Source organism: Dissoconium aciculare (genome assembly GCF_010015565.1).
Source record: "Dissoconium aciculare CBS 342.82 unplaced genomic scaffold K489scaffold_8, whole genome shotgun sequence".
Taxonomy (NCBI): domain Eukaryota; kingdom Fungi; phylum Ascomycota; class Dothideomycetes; order Mycosphaerellales; family Dissoconiaceae; genus Dissoconium; species Dissoconium aciculare.
This window is the reverse complement of record NW_022984958.1, coordinates 804,102-821,276: the sequence shown is the minus strand read 5'-3', so window position 1 is coordinate 821,276 and position 17,175 is coordinate 804,102. Positions and strand designations below refer to the sequence as shown.

The window sequence follows — 17,175 nt, the reverse complement described above, 5'->3', positions numbered from 1 at the left end:
ATCCCTTCCTTAACTTCCTTGAGGTTGCAACCCTTGCATCGTCATCACCGTCAACCAAATTTATTGCAGCTCCAAAACATAAATCAACTATCATGGCATCCTACCTCAAGAACGCCTCGTTCCTCCAGAACACCACCTATAACCTTCCCGTGCTCTCCATCATCGGCTACTCCGTGCTGTGCATCGTCCCGCACTTCGTCGCCGTCAGCATCGCCTATGGAGATGACCCCAGCAAACTCGACAACACCAACCCTCACGGCGCCGAGGGCGAACTCGCGTTGAAGAAGAAGCTCGGCCCAAAGAAATTCGCCGCCTACGAGCGGGCCGAGTCCTGCCAGCGCAACCACTTTGAGAACTTCCCATTGTTCGTCGCAGCCATCTTCGCCGGGCTTCTGGCCGAGGAGCGCCTCAAGACTCCTCTTCTCGGCGGTCTGTCTGCGTCTGCGGCTGCCGCTCAGATTGGCGTGACTGCTTTCTCCGTCGGCTGGCTCGCTCTCCGCGTCCTCTACACCGCCAACTACATCACTACCACAAGCAAGGCCTTTGCGGCCGTCCGCAGCCTGCTGTACTTCGCTGGCAACGGCTGGGCTTTCACCATTTTGGTCAAGTCTGCGTACGCTTTGGCCGCATGAACGATTCGCTTGGGACAAAGAGAAGAAGGTTGCAGGTGAAGTGAGATCTGGATAAAATGCTATAACTGTGCCTTTCCAGGCTTCGATGTGCTTGAATTCGGGCTTCCCTGCCTTGGTAGTTAGCTACTCGATCAACAAAGTGTGCAACGGGAAGACTTATGAAAAAAAGTTGGTGCCATCTTCTCTTTCCTTCGCAGGATTGAGAGATGGCATCACGTCGAGAGACAAGCCCATTTTCACCTTCCCGCGATCCCTAGCATTCGTGAAACCTCCGAGTACAAGTTAACATGAACAGCTTCGGTGGTGTGGCGCGCTTCCACGTCTCGTCCTCGCTTAGCATCCGTAAATGCTACAGACCTATCAATCTTGACCATGTAGGGAAGCAATGCGATCGAGTGGACTGGCAAGAGGGATCACAGACAAGCCAAAGCTTTGAGCCTCACTCGAGAGAGGTCCCGCAGTCCACTCTTGTTTACCCAGGTTATCAAACCACACCTCATTCCCTAGCATGTCTCAAGCTGGAGGACGTGTAGCAGCACCATGATGTTCAGCTCGAGAAGTTTCAGCTTACAGCCAAACAGAAATCCACTTTGACCATGCATGTGTAAATCTTGTCGGACAATCCCAGAGTGCTCGAAACGGGGCAGGTTGCCACAGACTGCTCAGACGTGTTCCCATAGAGCCAAGATCACATTGTCGAACAAGCTGTCATCTCTCGTATCGAAGAGAATTTCCCTTTGTCGAAGCCCAGCTCGGTTTGCCAGGTTCACTGCAAAGTTCAGGTCTCGACACCCAAGCATGGCGATTCTCCGTTTGTGTATGAGCACTGCCACTGAAAGACAGTCTTTGATTCCATCTCAACATGATCACAGCAACTGCCATGACCCGCCAGAGAGGCAGTATGCCTTGCCAAGGCGCAAACGGACAAAGTACATCTACAAAAGCCGCTCGCCATCTCATAAATATGAGGAGACATTGCATATCCCCAAGAAGAGGAGGCAGTGTGTTTGGCGTTCGGTGCTCACCAGTCGACCAGAATTCTCCAACTCCGTGAGGGGAGTGGTATATTCTGGGAGATGATTAACGCAACTGGTCGGATGACTCTTGTCCGCGTTAGCCGACAGAGACTCGACGCCTGAAGCATGATGCTGTGGCGCGCGCTTGTGGTGATCCGCAAGTCGTTCGTAGGGGTGGAGAACTGAGTGGCTTTTCGCCGAGGCAATATCGCGGATATGAGAAGTGGTCAGGACATCTCCGTCAAAGTCATCGTTGCGTAGAACAGGGTCAACAGAATCGGTGCAAGAAGGTCCGTGTTTGCGTACTAGATCCAAGTTACTCGGCATCGAGCATGACCTTTTCCGAATTCAACTCACACGCTCAAACAGACCGAAACTGCTTTGCTGGCGGCACGGACATGGTTGACAAGGTTGCCGGGGCTACCACACGCCAGTGACTCTCTCGAGTCGACCACCTGAACCGATTGCATCTGAGGTAAGCTCGATCGTCTGGCACCTCGTCTCATGACATAGGTCTGGCTAGTACGAAGCCGAGCAGTTTGTGAAGATGCAAATTGTCAGGCAGTCTGTGTGATGGCTCAGATCCAAATGTGAATGTATGTAGTGCCCTTCTTGTAACCTATGTGTCTTCAGCGCAGCAGTCAGAATCACGTTTCAAGCGAGGCACAAAGGCAAATAAATCGAATCGAAGCCGGGACTGCTCGGCCCACTCGGAACCTAACATTGCGGAACGTTCTCGGCGCAATCAGTTTGACCAGCAACGAATGACAATGACACGAGGAGATCCTCAAGGCATCTTTTTTTACCAAAAAGCCCGTCACCTCTCGCCCAGTTCTCTCCCACTGCATGACGAGCAGCCATCAGTGAAGCAATCCATAAATGACCAAAGCAAAAGTCTGGGCAGCCATCCCGACGCGCGCCTCCCGAGGAGAATCTGACCAAACCGACGCATGGGAAAGCTGTGTTTCGTGCTCTCTCCTGGAAGGAGAAGAGCCCGGACTCGAGACCGGCAACGCTTTCATCGTCTTCCTCGTACGCCATCCAGATTGTGTGAGCTTCACCGAAGTGCATGGTCCCACATTCCTTCAAACGAACAAGCCAGTACGACTAATAATCGATACCAGCTGCTTGTCCTTCATTTGAAAATGTAAGACATTGCGATGCTTGGAATTACCGAAAAGAAATGGTTAGGGTTAAGCACCCTGCGATGCCACTTCCACGACAAGAGCGACGCGACTGATAAGACAATTGAAATGAGACCATGCTATGAGGCTCGAGTGTTGCCGTCAGAGTTGTCGACTCCTATCGCGCAGCGTAAGCTGTGTATCGGACGATGCTGGCAAGCGTGAAGCAGACTCAGCAACGACCAAGTGAAGGGCTCGCGGAGGACCGATGGGAGGGAATGTGCTCTTGGTTTGTTTTGGTGAGAAACCGCTCATGCCTGGGGTGAGGATATTTGATTTGCGATGTCCAGCTCTGCGAGGTTTAATAGTCAGCGACAAGGTTTCCATTCAAGGCGGCATCGAGCTTGATGAACAATGTGCATCGTGAGTGACGTCTGGGGTGAGAAGAGTTTGCCCAGGAAGACGCGTTGTGACGATGATGGCGCTGGAGGCTGGAGCAATTCAATACGGCGTGCTATACTCGCGCGTTAGCAACGCGCACAACGTTTGCAGCTCTCAAGTATCACATCACCCCGATGTGCCTATCAATTATTACGCGATACAGGAACCAATTAATCGCAATCAGCGTATACTCCCCCAATCTTTTTCAACGAACAACATGGTGTCTTTCGATGAGGGCGAAGACGATCTGTACTTGCTCAAGGCATCCAGCGCATTGCTGAACGATTTAGTCCATGGATTGAATAGATTGCTCCGGCGGCCAAATGGCCAAGTACATAGTCTTGTCAAGCAAAAAGATCTAGACCGGATCGTAAATATCGTATGTAGAGATTCTATCGCCCGAGCAGAGTCATGACAATATCTTTGCTCAGACATCCTGGTAGATTGAGACTTTTCAAGGAGAACCGCAATTACTCGATGCCCACCTCGTCAAGATCCTACTTCCGATCGTCAGCGCTCTCCTCAGTTGTCTTGCGCAGGCGAGAAGTCAGAAGACGGATAAACACATCGATTCGCAAGTCGCAATTTGCACAATACTCTATACGCTATGCAAAGTCCGAGGGCAGAAAGTAATCGTGGGGTTCTTCAACAACGAGCCGAGATATCTCGAGCTCATACTGGTTGCGCTCGAAGCCACTCTGATTGACAGCTGTAGTCATGGGAAGTCATGGCAATTGCACTACATTTTATCGCTTTGGCTATCACATCTATTACTCACGCCTTTCGATCTTAGCACAATTTCGTCTGCGCCCTGCGTGATCAGCAACGCTGAGGAGTCACAAGCAGCCTTTCTGCAGAGTCTTCCCCCATTGACAGCTCGCATCCTCCAAGTCGGCTTGTCATACATTTCATCATCGACCAAGGCTCAGGACGCTGCGGCAAAATTGATAGTCCGACTCATCGTGCGGCCCGATGTACAAGGCCATCGAATTGGGGATTGGCTGCTCGATCGTAATCTCGCACTACTTCGTGGCGGGAGTGATACAGGTCGCAATGATGTCTACGAGTACATCGGAAGTCTCCGATTATTGGCAGACATATCGTCCGCGAATGAAGTCAGCCATCTATTACCCAGGATATACTCGTCGTGTCAAGAGCTATTTGATGAGGAGGGAGGGAACTTGATCGCATCAAACGCAGTCGGGAAAAAGCTCGCAGTCAAGATTTTTCGGAACATTGGAATCCTGTCACTCAAGTCGACAGTCTCGGAAAGTCCCCTGCTCGAGTTTGTACAATCTACTGGCGTTGTTGAAGGCGTTATAGACTACCTTCTAAGGTCGCTCGGCGACAAAGATACGCCTGTGAGACTGGCTGCGGCCAAGGCAGTGAGTCTTATCGTGCTTGAACTTGGTGAAGAAATGGGTCATGAAGTGGTCGAAGCCATCCTGGAAACATTGAAAGAGGATATTCCGAGATCTTCCGCCAAAGTCGACTTGACCACAGTGGATCCCCTCAAGTGGCATGGTCTTATACTCGCATTGGCTCACGCCTTGTTCAAGCGATCAGCATCTCCCGAACAATTGCCAGACATTCTCAAAGCTTTATTCACTGCACTTCAATTCCAACAGCGCACAGCAACTGGTACGCTGCTCGGCACCAATGTGCGCGATGCCGCAAATTTTGGCATCTGGTCGCTGGCTCGGCGGTATACATCGACCGAACTTGCAGCCGTCAGTGTCAGGGCATTGTCGTCCGATGATGTATCAACGTCTGCTGGATCGATCGTACAGCTTTTGGCTATTCAACTACTGCTCTCCGCTTGCCTAGATCCAGCTGGAAACATCCGGCGTGGTTCATCTGCTGCACTCCAAGAACTTGTTGGCAGGCATCCCAACATAGTGCGTGAGGGCATAAGTCTGGTTCAGGTGGTCGACTACCAAGCCGTCGGTCTGCGGCACCGTGCTATGATCGATGTTGCAGGCCAAGCTGCAGCCTTAGATCCGCTGTACTGGAGTTGCTTGACAGAAGCCCTTCATGGTTGGCGAGGACTCGGATCGTCGGATGTCTCATCTCGTGAGAGCGCCGCATCATCAATAGCATTGCTCTGGGTCAGCCAACCCATAACCATTCACAAAGATGTTGTAGATGACTTGATCAAGAATCTGCAGGCTCGATCTTCAAGCAATGTCGAGGCGATTCATGGCGATGCACTTGCGATTGCCGGCATCCTAAATCACAGCGCGCATCTGAATATTTCGGATCGACTCAATTTGGTTCAGCTTTGGACGGTCATGGATGACTTGCAATCTGCTTTCGTCGAATTCTCCCCAAGATTGCTGCGCGCTGAGCTACCAAAAGCGATCATGAGAATCACGACGGAATTGTGCAAGCTTTCAAGCCGCGACATTCGGCTGGCTAGCGATACAGATTTGCATTCGTGTAGATTAATGGACCGGATGACTGAGCGACTGCTGACCCGTCACGAGGATTGGATCCTGAATCTCGTTCCGGATATGGTCTCTCAGCAGCGCATATTCTCCCAAACTCACAAGGTGAAGTTGTCGTCGATAGATCGCCAGCACCTCTCTGTGGAGATCCAAAGAAGTTCCGGCAAATCTAGCTTGCATGGAGCCGGAAGGGCTATTGCACTCGGAACCATCGCAACATCGCCGTCGACTGAGCAAAGCGAACAGCCATCAAGCGCGGCTATACAATGCTTAGCGGACCTCATGAAGGCTACCAACGTCGATTGGCGAATTATTGGTGCCAAATCTCTGCAATTGACGGCCAATAGCCTTATCACTGTCGAGATCGAAGACACGATGCTCATCAAGATCATCTGCTCTGCAATTCGAAGGGGTCTGAAGGACTATACTATCGATGAACGCGGCGACATCGGTTCATTGGTCCGCATTGAGGCGATCAAATGTACCTCTAGCGTCTTCACAGCTACGCTTTTAAAGGACGAAATGGAACTCAAACAAGACCTTGAGTCCGATATTCATCGACTGTCGCTGGAGAAGCTGGATCGCGTTCGTATACAGGCCGCCCAATGCCGATCGGAATTCATGAACCTGGACTGGAGTGTCACTGATATATCGAGCATTTCCACAACAGCTTATTTCACGATAGCCCTTGCACCATTACTGAGCTCAGACTCGCCCGATTGGAAGCGTTCCGGTCTGCTTTCGGGATGCATCTCATGCGCAGGCACTGGTGCAGAGGCGTTACTTCAAGCGGCTCGACAAGTTCTTGCTACAAGCATGATGAGCGCACCTGCGGAGCTGCTTGAGCGTTTCATGAGCGACTTCACGAGTGTCCTAAAGAGATTGCTAGACGAGAATATCACTGCCATTCATCCCGCGCTGGAGCTTCTCGCGTTCGTACTTCGATGCAACCTCGTTGACGCTGTTTTCAGCTCCCAGAGCTTCAAATGGCGTGGTTTGCTGCTGACAGTGCAAAAATCTCATTTCAAGTCTAACGACATCCCAAGGATTGTCGCGGCGGTACAGGTGTATATTGGTTTGGCCCGGGTTGCCGCAGTTCGCGAGGAAACGTTGAAAAAGCTTTTGAGCATGCTCAAGACCAATCCTTATCCTCGCGTTCGCTTCGCAGTCGCTGATGCTTTATGGATCTCCACGGGAAACGAAGCATTGAGAGCATACGATGCCACATTGCCAGCTGTCCAGCACGCGCAATTATTCGAACAGCTTTCGGTTCACTGATATTGCCGAGAGTACGTGGCCAGGAATGTCATGATCATCGCAAAGTATAGCAAGAAATTCTTGAACCGGTAATCTTCCGTAGTCGCACAAGCGCTTGGTCATTTTCTTGTGTCTTGGCCGATGGCCTTTTTTGCCCGAAAGCGCTCTCGTGCTCGGGCGTTCAGATGACCTTCAAGTCAGCGGTACGCGCGTCTCTGGCTGCGGATGTATGACTTCCCATTTTGAAGCATCATGTGTTATTATTAGTTGAGCCATGCTTCTTCCAAGAAAGTCTTGGTAAGCGCTGTGGACGTCTCGTGTGACTGTCAAAGTTGCCTGATGGTATCAATCTTTCTACACACTTTCTCAACGTAGAGCTAAGCATCAACATTCATCTCGAACCTCATCATCAATACAGTACAATAAACACAATGCGCTTCGTCATCTCTTTGTCAATCTTGTGTAGCTGCGTCGCAGCCCGCATCGTTGGCCTCGCCGGCCCGGAAGTAATCTCACCGAACGCCAATATCACAGTATCCTTGATCACCGAGAACTACATCCAATCAGTCGCAGATATTTCTGTGGCGTTCAGTCTGTCGCCAGCGGTTTACCGTGGCTACCTTGGACCACTCCTACTGGGTTCCTTTTATCTCGGCTCAGCGCGCTCTAACGTGCTGAACAACGTCAACTTCACCGTTCAAACACCATCGGATCTGTCAGACGTGCACTACATCAACGCAGCAGTGACCAGTCTGTATGGCGCCAGTCATGTCCCTATTACGATGATCTGGAATCTTCGTGTGGACGTAGGGAATGCGACGAGCACGGCACTAGGCACCACCGTTGATGGCTTGAATGTTTGTAAGTTCGAGACTCAGTCACCTGCAAGCTTGCGCATGTATGATTCTTCGGGAGCTGTCGCATATTGCTGACTACTTCGTGCAATGGTAGGCCAAACCTCACTTCCAGTTGTGGCCAGCACTGCAACAGCGACGACTTCGCCAGCCGCAACAGCCACTTCCCCACTACAGTGTTTCCGTGGTGTCGAGAATGAAGGTCTGCAGCTCAGCATTCAAGCCGGACTTGTCACACTCGGCACATTGATCAATGACGTTTCGCAAGACTCGAACATAACCGTGCCGGACGACCTCAGACAACTCAGTGGCCTACTTGATGAACTGGCAGAGATTGTCCTGCCTCTCAACGGGTGCATGGTCAATCCGACAGCGACGTGGCCGCCACTCCCAGTACGCGACTCAAGAGTCCGGGTGACACAAATACTTGAAGGTATGGTGAGCGGGCTGCGGGCACTGTCCGCTGCGGTATTGCGATGTGATATTGCCGCCGCATCATCGATCATCTGCCAAGTCGAACGGTTGTTCGTAGATGCGAACGCGTATTGGACGTCTCTGTGATTCAAAGATCATCAGGGCGCGAGCACGACTGGGGGAAGGATGTTCGTAATTGGATACGTCTTGAAGAACCGTCGTACATGATTGCGTTCATTCAACGCGGGATGAGCTTTCCAAGGTTGTCGTCACATGAAGATGATGAATGACATGCCACGTGACAGTACCCTTTGTCGATGAAATAGAACGCTAGCGACCTGCATGTCGGATTCGTACCCACCTGGGCAGCAGCCCTGGTGGTAAACTAGGATCTGATGAAGTGGCATGTGCCTCGGTAGATCTGCATTCCGTCCCTCAATTCTTCATCTTCGAGTCAATGTCACAAATAAATTATTATGAATCCGCAAATGGAAGTCGGACCCTGTGGAAACTGCCCTTACGAAATCCATTCAAGTCTACTTACGACGTGTACATCGATTGACAGGAATCGGCCAGATTTACGTGAAGTGATGAGATCATTGTACACATGAAGGTCCGGAAAGCGGCCTGTCAAAATTTGTATCGTGCCCGTGGTGCTCGGAGCTCGGAACATAAGGGTGAGACATCGGCTTTAGGAGACAGCAGGAGGTTAGGTGGTAATTATCCCCCACACGAACCATAAATCAGACACGCATTCATTAGAGGACGGGAGGGGCTTAAATGCCAATGCTGGAGACCGCCCAGGTGTGCTGTAATCCCAAAAGAATGAAACGAGAACGACGATCGCGAGGGCGGATGGTTTCGCAGGCTATGAACCGTGCCCGCCATATGATCATTGACGACACGACTTGATCAGTGGCGCACAATTGATGCAGGCGGAACTTGACAGGCATCTCTACTGTAGATCTCTGATGGACTTTTTGCTGTGCACGCGGAGGATCAAGATCGTTCTCGCAATATCACCGCTGCGCCTGCCTTTAAAATATCGACACGTGGTTCCCAGTAGATCGCATCATGCTTCTGTGGGTTTCAACTCGATAATCACGCATCTATTCTAGTGCGATGTGGACAGTGACAACCGAGATGACGGGGACAAAATAATGGCAGCCTGGCGCATAACAAAATGAGGCCTCGAGTAATGTACGTCAGCCCCGCTGCACATATAGGTGCACAACAACTAGCAGGGCGCGCCGAAATGCATATCTGGCCAGTATTCCTTCGACACATGGAACGGCAAACATGAACGGCCGCCGCAGACAGATGTGCACGACCTCAAGATGGTAGGGATAGACAGGCAGGCGTTGACGACTTTCCTTTGTGCGCTCGTCGGTTGGAGAACCGGCCGACGGCTAGATTGTGCTCCCGATGAAACCCATCGTGTCCATTCACGGAATTACAACATTTTATGTCTCCGCAGGGGCTCCATTCTCGCCGATGTGTCCCCTTTGCCTCCCGCCTGTTGCGGGACTGATCGTCCTGTGGGGTTCATCAGAAGTAAGGTTTCCATGGCACGCATCGGCTTCTACACACATGGCCAAGCCCGATCGTCTCGTCCCACTTCTTTCATAAAGCGATTAGTGTGGCTGTAAGACAACGAGCGGAGCCGGCGCTCGTTTGACGGATATCCTGAGAAGTCGCAAGTTTTCGTAGAAATGCTGCTTTATGCCCGCTGCTCATAGTGCTTACATGCTTTGACTTCCCTTTTTTCCTCTCATAATACACAGGTCATCAGTTCACCGAGCTCTGCCCGCTGACGAGAGATTGGGCGGCACTAATTCACAATTTCTTGGATGCTGATTACATCTGTGGATATTTTAGTAAAGTCCTTCTTCCTCCGCACGTTCATCAGCCGCAGCCCGACCGAAAGCGATTCCGGTTCCCGGATTCCCTCGAAATACGATAAGCGAGCGAGATCCGCGGCGCGCATCCAGAGGAATATATACATCATTATTCTACGTCTGGTCTCTCTTTTCGGCACGCTCTGAATTTACAGGCAGAATCGAGCTCCCGCACCAGCTCGTCTATAGCTGGACAGGCTTAATCATGGCTGCACTCGACACTTTGGACATCGTTGTTCTTTTGGTTTTGCTCCTTGGAACCGTCGCTTACTTCACGAAGGGCACATACTGGGCGGTCAAGAAAGACCCATACTCAGCGGTCCTCGCAAATGGCGCAGCACTCAAAGCCGGCAAGAGCAGGAATATCCTGGAGAAAATGCAGGAGAGTGGGAAGAACTGTGTCGTCTTCTATGGCTCACAGACTGGTACCGCGGAAGATTACGCATCACGGCTGGCCAAGGAGGGCTCTCAGCGATTTGGCTTGAAGACAATGACCGCTGACCTCGAAGAATACGACTATGAAAACATGGATCAGTTCCCCGAAGACCACATCGCCTTCTTCATTCTCGCCACATACGGAGAGGGCGAGCCGACCGACAACGCGGTCGAGTTCTACGAATTTTTCAAGGGAGATGACATTTCATTCAGCGAAAAGACCAGCGACGATGCTCCTCTGTCGTCCCTGAAGTACGTCGCTTTCGGTCTCGGCAACAACACCTACGAGCACTACAATTCCATGGTACGCGATGTGGACAAGATCTTCACAAAGCTCGGCGGAACTCGTATCGGCACTGCAGGAGAAGGCGATGATGGTGCTGGCACCATGGAAGAGGACTTTTTGGCCTGGAAAGAGCCGATGTGGGCTGATCTCGCCCAGAGCATGGGTCTTGAGGAACGAGAGGCCGTGTACGAGCCCGTCTTCGAGATCACCGAGAAGCCTGAGCTCAGTATCGAGGACACCACGGTCTACCTTGGTGAGCCGAACAAAAACCACCTCGAGGGCCTCTCCAAGGGACCTTACAACGCGCACAACCCGTTCATCGCCCCAATCGTCGAGTCTTACGAGCTTTTCAATGACAAAACCCGGAACTGCCTGCACCTTGAGGTTGACATCTCTGGGTCGAACTTGTCGTACACCACGGGCGATCACATTGCAGTTTGGCCCAACAACTCTGGAATGGAAGTTGATCGATTTTTGAAGGTCATCGGATTTACAGACAAGAAGGACACCGTTATCGGTGTGAAGGGATTGGACGCGACCGCCAAAGTGCCATTCCCGGTTCCTACTACGTACGAAACTATCCTCCGGTACCAGCTAGAAATTGGCGCTCCCGTTTCCAGACAGTTCGTTGCTACCCTTGCGCAATTTTCGCCAAGCGAGAATATCAAGGAAGAGTTGGCCAAAATTGGAGGCGACAAGGATGTGTTCGCGGAGCAGGTCACCAAGAAGAATTTGAACATCGCCCAATTTCTCAACCACATTGGCAAAGGCGCAGTCTGGGACAAAATTCCTTTCTCTTTGTGGATTGAGGGGTTGAACAAGATCCAGCCCCGTTACTACTCTATTTCGTCCTCTTCATTGGTGCAGAAGAACAAGATTTCGATCACAGCCATCGTCGAGTCCGTCGAGACCGCAGGCGCGCCACACGTTGTCAAGGGAGTCACCACGAACTATCTCTTCGCCCTCATGTTGAAGCAAGCCGGTGTTGCCAATCCCGATCCTAACGGTCTCAACTACGCTATCACCGGCCCGCGCAACAAGTACGACGGTATCCACGTCCCAGTTCACGTCCGCCACGCCAACTTCAAGCTGCCTTCAGATCCTAGCAAGCCCATCATCATGGTCGGTCCGGGTACCGGTGTTGCGCCTTTCCGCGGATTCGTCCAGGAGCGTGCGCACCAAGCTGCGAATGGCGAGAACATTGGCAAGACTGTCCTCTTCTTCGGATGCCGCAACAGTGAGCAAGATTTCATCTACAAGAAGCAGTGGGAGGTAAGTCTACATCATAACAACGCTTGAAGAAGCGTGTTTTCAAGTATATTTCATGACTTTTAAGCTGACCATTCTTCCCACAGCAATGGTCAAAGGAAATGAACGGCCAATTCGAGCTCATCACAGCCTTTTCCCGCGACGGTCCCAAGAAGGTTTACGTGCAACATCGCCTGAAGGAACGCGGCGCCGAGATCGACGCCCTCCTCCAGCAGCGCGCATACTTCTACGTCTGCGGTGACGCTGCCAACATGGCACGCGAGGTCAATGACACATTGGCTCAAATCATCGTCGAGCAGAGAGGCGTAGACAAGAAAAAGGCGGATGACATCGTCAAGGGCATGCGGGCGAGCGGACAATACCAGGAGGATGTTTGGTCATAAAACGTGGACGAGAAAGAGTTTGTCTCGTTGTCATTTAAGGAGTCGCGCGAAGAAGGTCTAAGCACAAAGACATAGAGATGCAGGTGGTCCACGCTACACAGCCGCCATCACAGCGATACGGTCGTCATTGGAACTCGAGTACCCATGTTAACGCTCAGTGCTCGTCGAACGTCCCCCGGATCACACATCGTTTTGGGGGTGAACGGAATTCCGTTGTTACATTTTTTGGACATCTTGGACACTTTGGCACCAGATTGCGCGGGGTTCCGGGTTTTTCCACTTTTGGTTTCTGCGCCATAGAGAGAGAGGTTGTCATTTACTAAGTTTTCGAAATGAACAAATTTATTCTAGACTTGTTTGGTTTGCTTTGAAGTTCGAGGCGATCTGGTGGAGACCGTGCCCGCGACTCTTCAACCGTCATTCTCCTTGCGAGATTCAGGACTATTTCTTAGAGCTTCAGTATCCCTGCGATCTTCAAGCTCGAATTGTTTTCTGCGACGGGGCGCCGACGAAACCTGCATCCATCCCTGTCCAGTTAACACGAACCTCGCACACAAGGTATACCTCTCGGACCGCGCGCAACGAGGGTTGACGTCGTGCGCCAGCGACACAGTGTGCGATGCTCGGAGTTAAAACGGGACATTGCCACAGTAAACGGTGTCTCGAATGGGTAAAAATGTATCTGAAAAGTGCTCATATGCTCAGCTCTCTGGAATGACTGCACCTGGGCATACACACCTAGGTACATTGCAATGAAGATCCCGACATGGCAGTTCTTAGGGTTGTTTGATTTTGGTTGGGCTTGTTTGAATGTTGCCCAGGTAGACTTCAGTGCTGCCATTCATGGTTTCCATCGGTCTTTCTACATAAGAAATTCCTCAGAGCTCTGAAAAGCATCGCTCTTCGTTCCTGTTCATCCGGCATGTCTCTGCATGTCTTCATCAGGTTCAATTGATTACTTGCTCCCTTTCTGCAGCCATTGAACGTCGTGCAACTCAGTGTTCCACACCTTCTCCTTTGGGCCCTGGGACGGTGCAGACAGACAGATCTGCTGCAGTACTCTCGTCTGCCTTCAGCGTTCCTCATGCCGTGTTGCGTCGAGGAGATGGCGATGGCGAGGCAGCAATGTACATGTGCGCCGTCGCACTCGCAGAGTCTGAGCAAACCAACAACATCACTGTCTGTATTTGTGCTTCTGAACACGTCTGGGCAACAGTCGAGCTGGTCTCGTCAACAGGCAACATAAGTCCTCACGGTATACGGTGCATTCCCGACTGGAGAGCGGTGTCATTGATTGAGGGGACCATACCATCCCGAGTCTACGACAAAAGGCTTGTCCTTTTCGTGCTTGCCCAGGTGCTTTTCAGCATTCAATCGCCATTGCCACCTCGACATCTCTACGATCGCATCTGCCTAGTCACTATTCCATACCTTCTCACTTATCCCCGATTAAACAAATGGTGTTGGTTGGCATGTGAATTACTATCTGTCAAACTCTGCATCTTGAGCCACATTCTTGTTGTTGATAGCTCCTTGCCTCCCAAGGTTGCCATCATTTCGGATATTGGATAAAGGCGATTGTTGTTGATGCGTTGAGGTTTGGCTGGTCTTACGAGGTTGCTTGACTACCTAGGTACCTACACAGAGACACTCGCTCGAATAGCACTTCTGTGCCTGACTATTGCCATCCCGACGGACCAAGCAGATCGAGGAAATCGTTGGCTCGTGGTAAGGCAGTCTCTACTGTCATAGACCTCGAAGTTTCGCGCCGATCGCACGGCTTTCATTGGAGCAATTTTCAGCATTCAATCCTTAAGAAGGAGACAGCTACTAACAATTAGGAACGGCGATAGCATATCTATCGAGGTAGGTTAGGAAGACATGACGTCCCGGGAAATCGTGGAATGACATCGGCACCCTTGAGATCATCAATGCCCACGAGATGCCCATGATTTCTACGCTCTTGCCTACCCAATGCCTTCACTCTGCCCATACATCCATCGGACTTGACCGAACTTGTGACCCCATGTCTCCATCTCGACTTCCTTTCTGACCTACAACCTTCCCCCCGAGCAAACATTGCCTTCCTCGCTTCATGACAGTCACAAACATACACTCGTCTTCTTTCATTTTGCAGCTTCTACTTCTTCTTCCGCTTCTGTTCCTCTGTGATTCAGCTGCCTTACAATCTCCCACACCTCTTGGTAGCATTGCATTTCGATCATCCTCCAAATTCGTTCCCACTTACATTTTCTCTATTCGCTCCTTATCTCGAGATCATCCAGCACGATCGACATCCATCCAAGAGTTTATCATCTGAATTTGAACGTTCGTTGCTCTGTTCCAAGCATACTACGAACCTTCCGACTGAATCACAATACTGACGATGAATCTCCAGGCGTTTGTAAGGCAACGTGAGTCTTCAACCCCGATATCAAGAAGCCTTCCTCGGTAAGCACGTTGTAACGCCAGCATCAAGTCGACAGCGTCCACGAAAGATACCTCAAAGCACAATATCTCGCCCGTTCGGTTGAAAGCTCTGCCTTCTTCATCATCATACCAGATCCTCAGTGTTCTCGAAATCAAGCACCATGACCCAACACAAAAGCAGCCTTAGTCCCTACTGGGCTCGGTCATTTGCTGATCCAAACCACAAGCAAACTTCGAGCATGGCCGACCCGAAACACGGCATGCAATACTCTCGCTCAATTCCAGTCTTCCCACCCACAAATGTCGCTCATTTCGGTGCTGGGTTTGCGTCGGTTGGAAAAGCTGGACAAGGCTATGGCATGCTTCCAAACTCCGACGTTACGTCCATTGCTCATTCCTTCCAAGGCATGAATATTCAGAACCCCACTTTCGCTACGCAGAGCAAGAACACAACCATGTCCACTACCGCCAATGCCTATGGACCTCTGTCGTCAGAAGCTACGATTCCCTATAATCCCACGGCCTCGTATCTGTACGCCAATGCGTACAATACCAACGCCAACCAGCCCGCGGGAATGTACACCCCCCATACTCAACATTACATGTCACCAATGAACTATGCTAGCTATCAACAGCACGACAACAGTCCCATCTCCCATCACTGGACACCCGGGACCAACTGTACCCCTGGTGACATACCCACACTGATCACTCCACGTCGCGGCTCGATCTCGCCCAACGAGAATGATCAACCGACGACACCTGCGGGCGCTTATGGGTATGGCTACCCACAGGCCGGTGTTGCAGTGCGTCGTTCTCCGAGCGGCCCATTCAGTCACAACACTCCTTCTCCGGTGAGCCTATCAATGGGTACTCCATACGGTCTGTCAACAATGAAGCATCAAGAACAGAGTGACATCTCTCCCGACCTGAAGATGCTCATCATGCAGGAACCTGTCATCCCGCCGGCTATTCCTGCTCCGTCGTCGCCGCTGAAGCCACTGGATAGAGCTCTAGAGAACCAGCGTGGCGAGACCAATGTCTACATTCGGGGACTTCTTCCAGAGACCACTGATGAGATGCTTCAAGTTTGGGGCTCTCGATTTGGCGATATCAAGAGCTCAAAGTCGATCATCGACATGCAGACCGGTCTTTGCAAAGGGTGAGGAATCTTCACTTCAACATTATCGTTTAAACATGCTGACCTGATCACAGCTTTGGCTTTGTCAAATATCACAACTACGAAGATGCCGAGAATTGCATCCGTGGCTTCCATCATCTTGGATATGAAGTCAGCTTCGCCAGGGTAAGTGCTTCAGCAATGGGGGCGCTATGAAGCAGAAGGTCTGACTCACAATACTTGTAGGAGTCGTTCTACTCCAAGCTTAAGACGTTCTCCGATGAGAGTAACACTAATCTTTACGTCTCGAACTTGTCAAAGACAATGAACGAACACGAACTTGCTCAGCTCTTTCACCCACACAAGGTCTGTTCATCTCGTATCCTGCGTGACAAGAACGGTAATGGCCGTGGTGTCGGCTTTGCTCGGTAAGTCTTCCTGCCTGCGAATGGATGATCATGTTTTCATTCACCTTGTCCTATGGCAACGTGTTCACTGACGATGGTATACAGTTTTGAATCCCGTGAGGCATGCGAGGAGGTGATTCAGACCTTCAACAACACCACCATCAAGCACAACGGCAAAGATCTTCAGATGCAGATTCGTTACGCGGACACCCAGGAGCAAAAGTCGCTCAAGCAACATACTCAAGCAGCACGTCAATTCCGCTCGGCCGAGTACGAATATGCAACACAAGCATGGCGACGTGCGCCACAGTATGTCAGTCCCACGAGCCGTGACAACCAGCAACACGGCAACGAGTTCGACCAATACCTGCAGGCTTCGAGCGGTGGTATGCCTCAAGGACAGCGTTGGGTATCGCCAACACTACGCCGCAGTCCCCTGGGTGCCTCTATCGCACAGACCCCGACATCAGGTCTTCACAGCAACCTCAGCCAGGAGAGTCCCACCGCGCAAGGCAAGGACAACCTTGAGGCGAAGTCTGCCGTGACGGCCTCCATGCCCGGCCAGGGCAGCCCAGTCGACTCGATCAATCCTGTCATGAAGCTTGAGTGACCTTCCAGCGAACCACCTCCTTCACGTCGCTCGATTGCATCGAAACCCACACACAATCTTCAGCTTGGAAGTCTCCACGGCCAGGCCCGCCGAGATCCTTCTGAGGCTTCTTGCTGAACCCTGGTGCGCGCATATTCAACAACCACATTGCT

At 51.3% G+C, this 17,175-nt stretch overlaps 6 protein-coding genes across 6 annotated transcripts; all 6 read left to right on the top strand.

Annotated features, from left to right (window-relative positions):
• Positions 1-92: 92 nt before the first annotated feature.
• K489DRAFT_321593 (uncharacterized protein) lies at positions 93-632 on the top strand (the record flags this gene model as incomplete). The annotated part of the gene is made up of 1 exon (XM_033601556.1): positions 93-632. One exon carries the CDS (start codon positions 93-95, stop codon positions 630-632), a length of 540 nt encoding a protein of 179 aa, XP_033458689.1.
• Positions 633-932: 300 nt separating this feature from the next.
• Positions 933-2,039, top strand: K489DRAFT_252913 (uncharacterized protein). The gene has a single exon (XM_033599976.1). It carries the CDS (start codon positions 1,233-1,235, stop codon positions 1,710-1,712), a length of 480 nt encoding a protein of 159 aa, XP_033458688.1. The 5' UTR covers positions 933-1,232; the 3' UTR covers positions 1,713-2,039.
• A 769-nt stretch (positions 2,040-2,808) lies between these two features.
• K489DRAFT_371635 (uncharacterized protein) lies at positions 2,809-6,938 on the top strand (the record flags this gene model as incomplete). Its single annotated transcript, XM_033603254.1, has 4 exons — positions 2,809-2,962; positions 3,141-3,195; positions 3,325-3,592; positions 3,657-6,938. 4 exons carry the CDS (start codon positions 2,809-2,811, stop codon positions 6,936-6,938), a joined length of 3,759 nt encoding a protein of 1,252 aa, XP_033458687.1.
• Positions 6,939-7,348: 410 nt separating this feature from the next.
• K489DRAFT_321266 (signal peptide-containing protein) lies at positions 7,349-8,332 on the top strand (the record flags this gene model as incomplete). The annotated part of the gene is made up of 2 exons (XM_033601531.1): positions 7,349-7,782; positions 7,897-8,332. 2 exons carry the CDS (start codon positions 7,349-7,351, stop codon positions 8,330-8,332), a joined length of 870 nt encoding a protein of 289 aa, XP_033458686.1.
• Positions 8,333-9,846: 1,514 nt separating this feature from the next.
• Positions 9,847-12,807, top strand: K489DRAFT_381636 (uncharacterized protein). Its single transcript, XM_033605174.1, has 2 exons — positions 9,847-12,076; positions 12,160-12,807. Exons 1-2 carry the CDS (start codon positions 10,289-10,291, stop codon positions 12,454-12,456), a joined length of 2,085 nt encoding a protein of 694 aa, XP_033458685.1. The 5' UTR covers positions 9,847-10,288; the 3' UTR covers positions 12,457-12,807.
• A 3,023-nt stretch (positions 12,808-15,830) lies between these two features.
• Positions 15,831-16,438, top strand: K489DRAFT_321694 (uncharacterized protein; the record flags this gene model as incomplete). The annotated part of the gene is made up of 3 exons (XM_033601563.1): positions 15,831-16,048; positions 16,102-16,192; positions 16,253-16,438. 3 exons carry the CDS (start codon positions 15,831-15,833, stop codon positions 16,436-16,438), a joined length of 495 nt encoding a protein of 164 aa, XP_033458684.1.
• Positions 16,439-17,175: the final 737 nt, after the last annotated feature.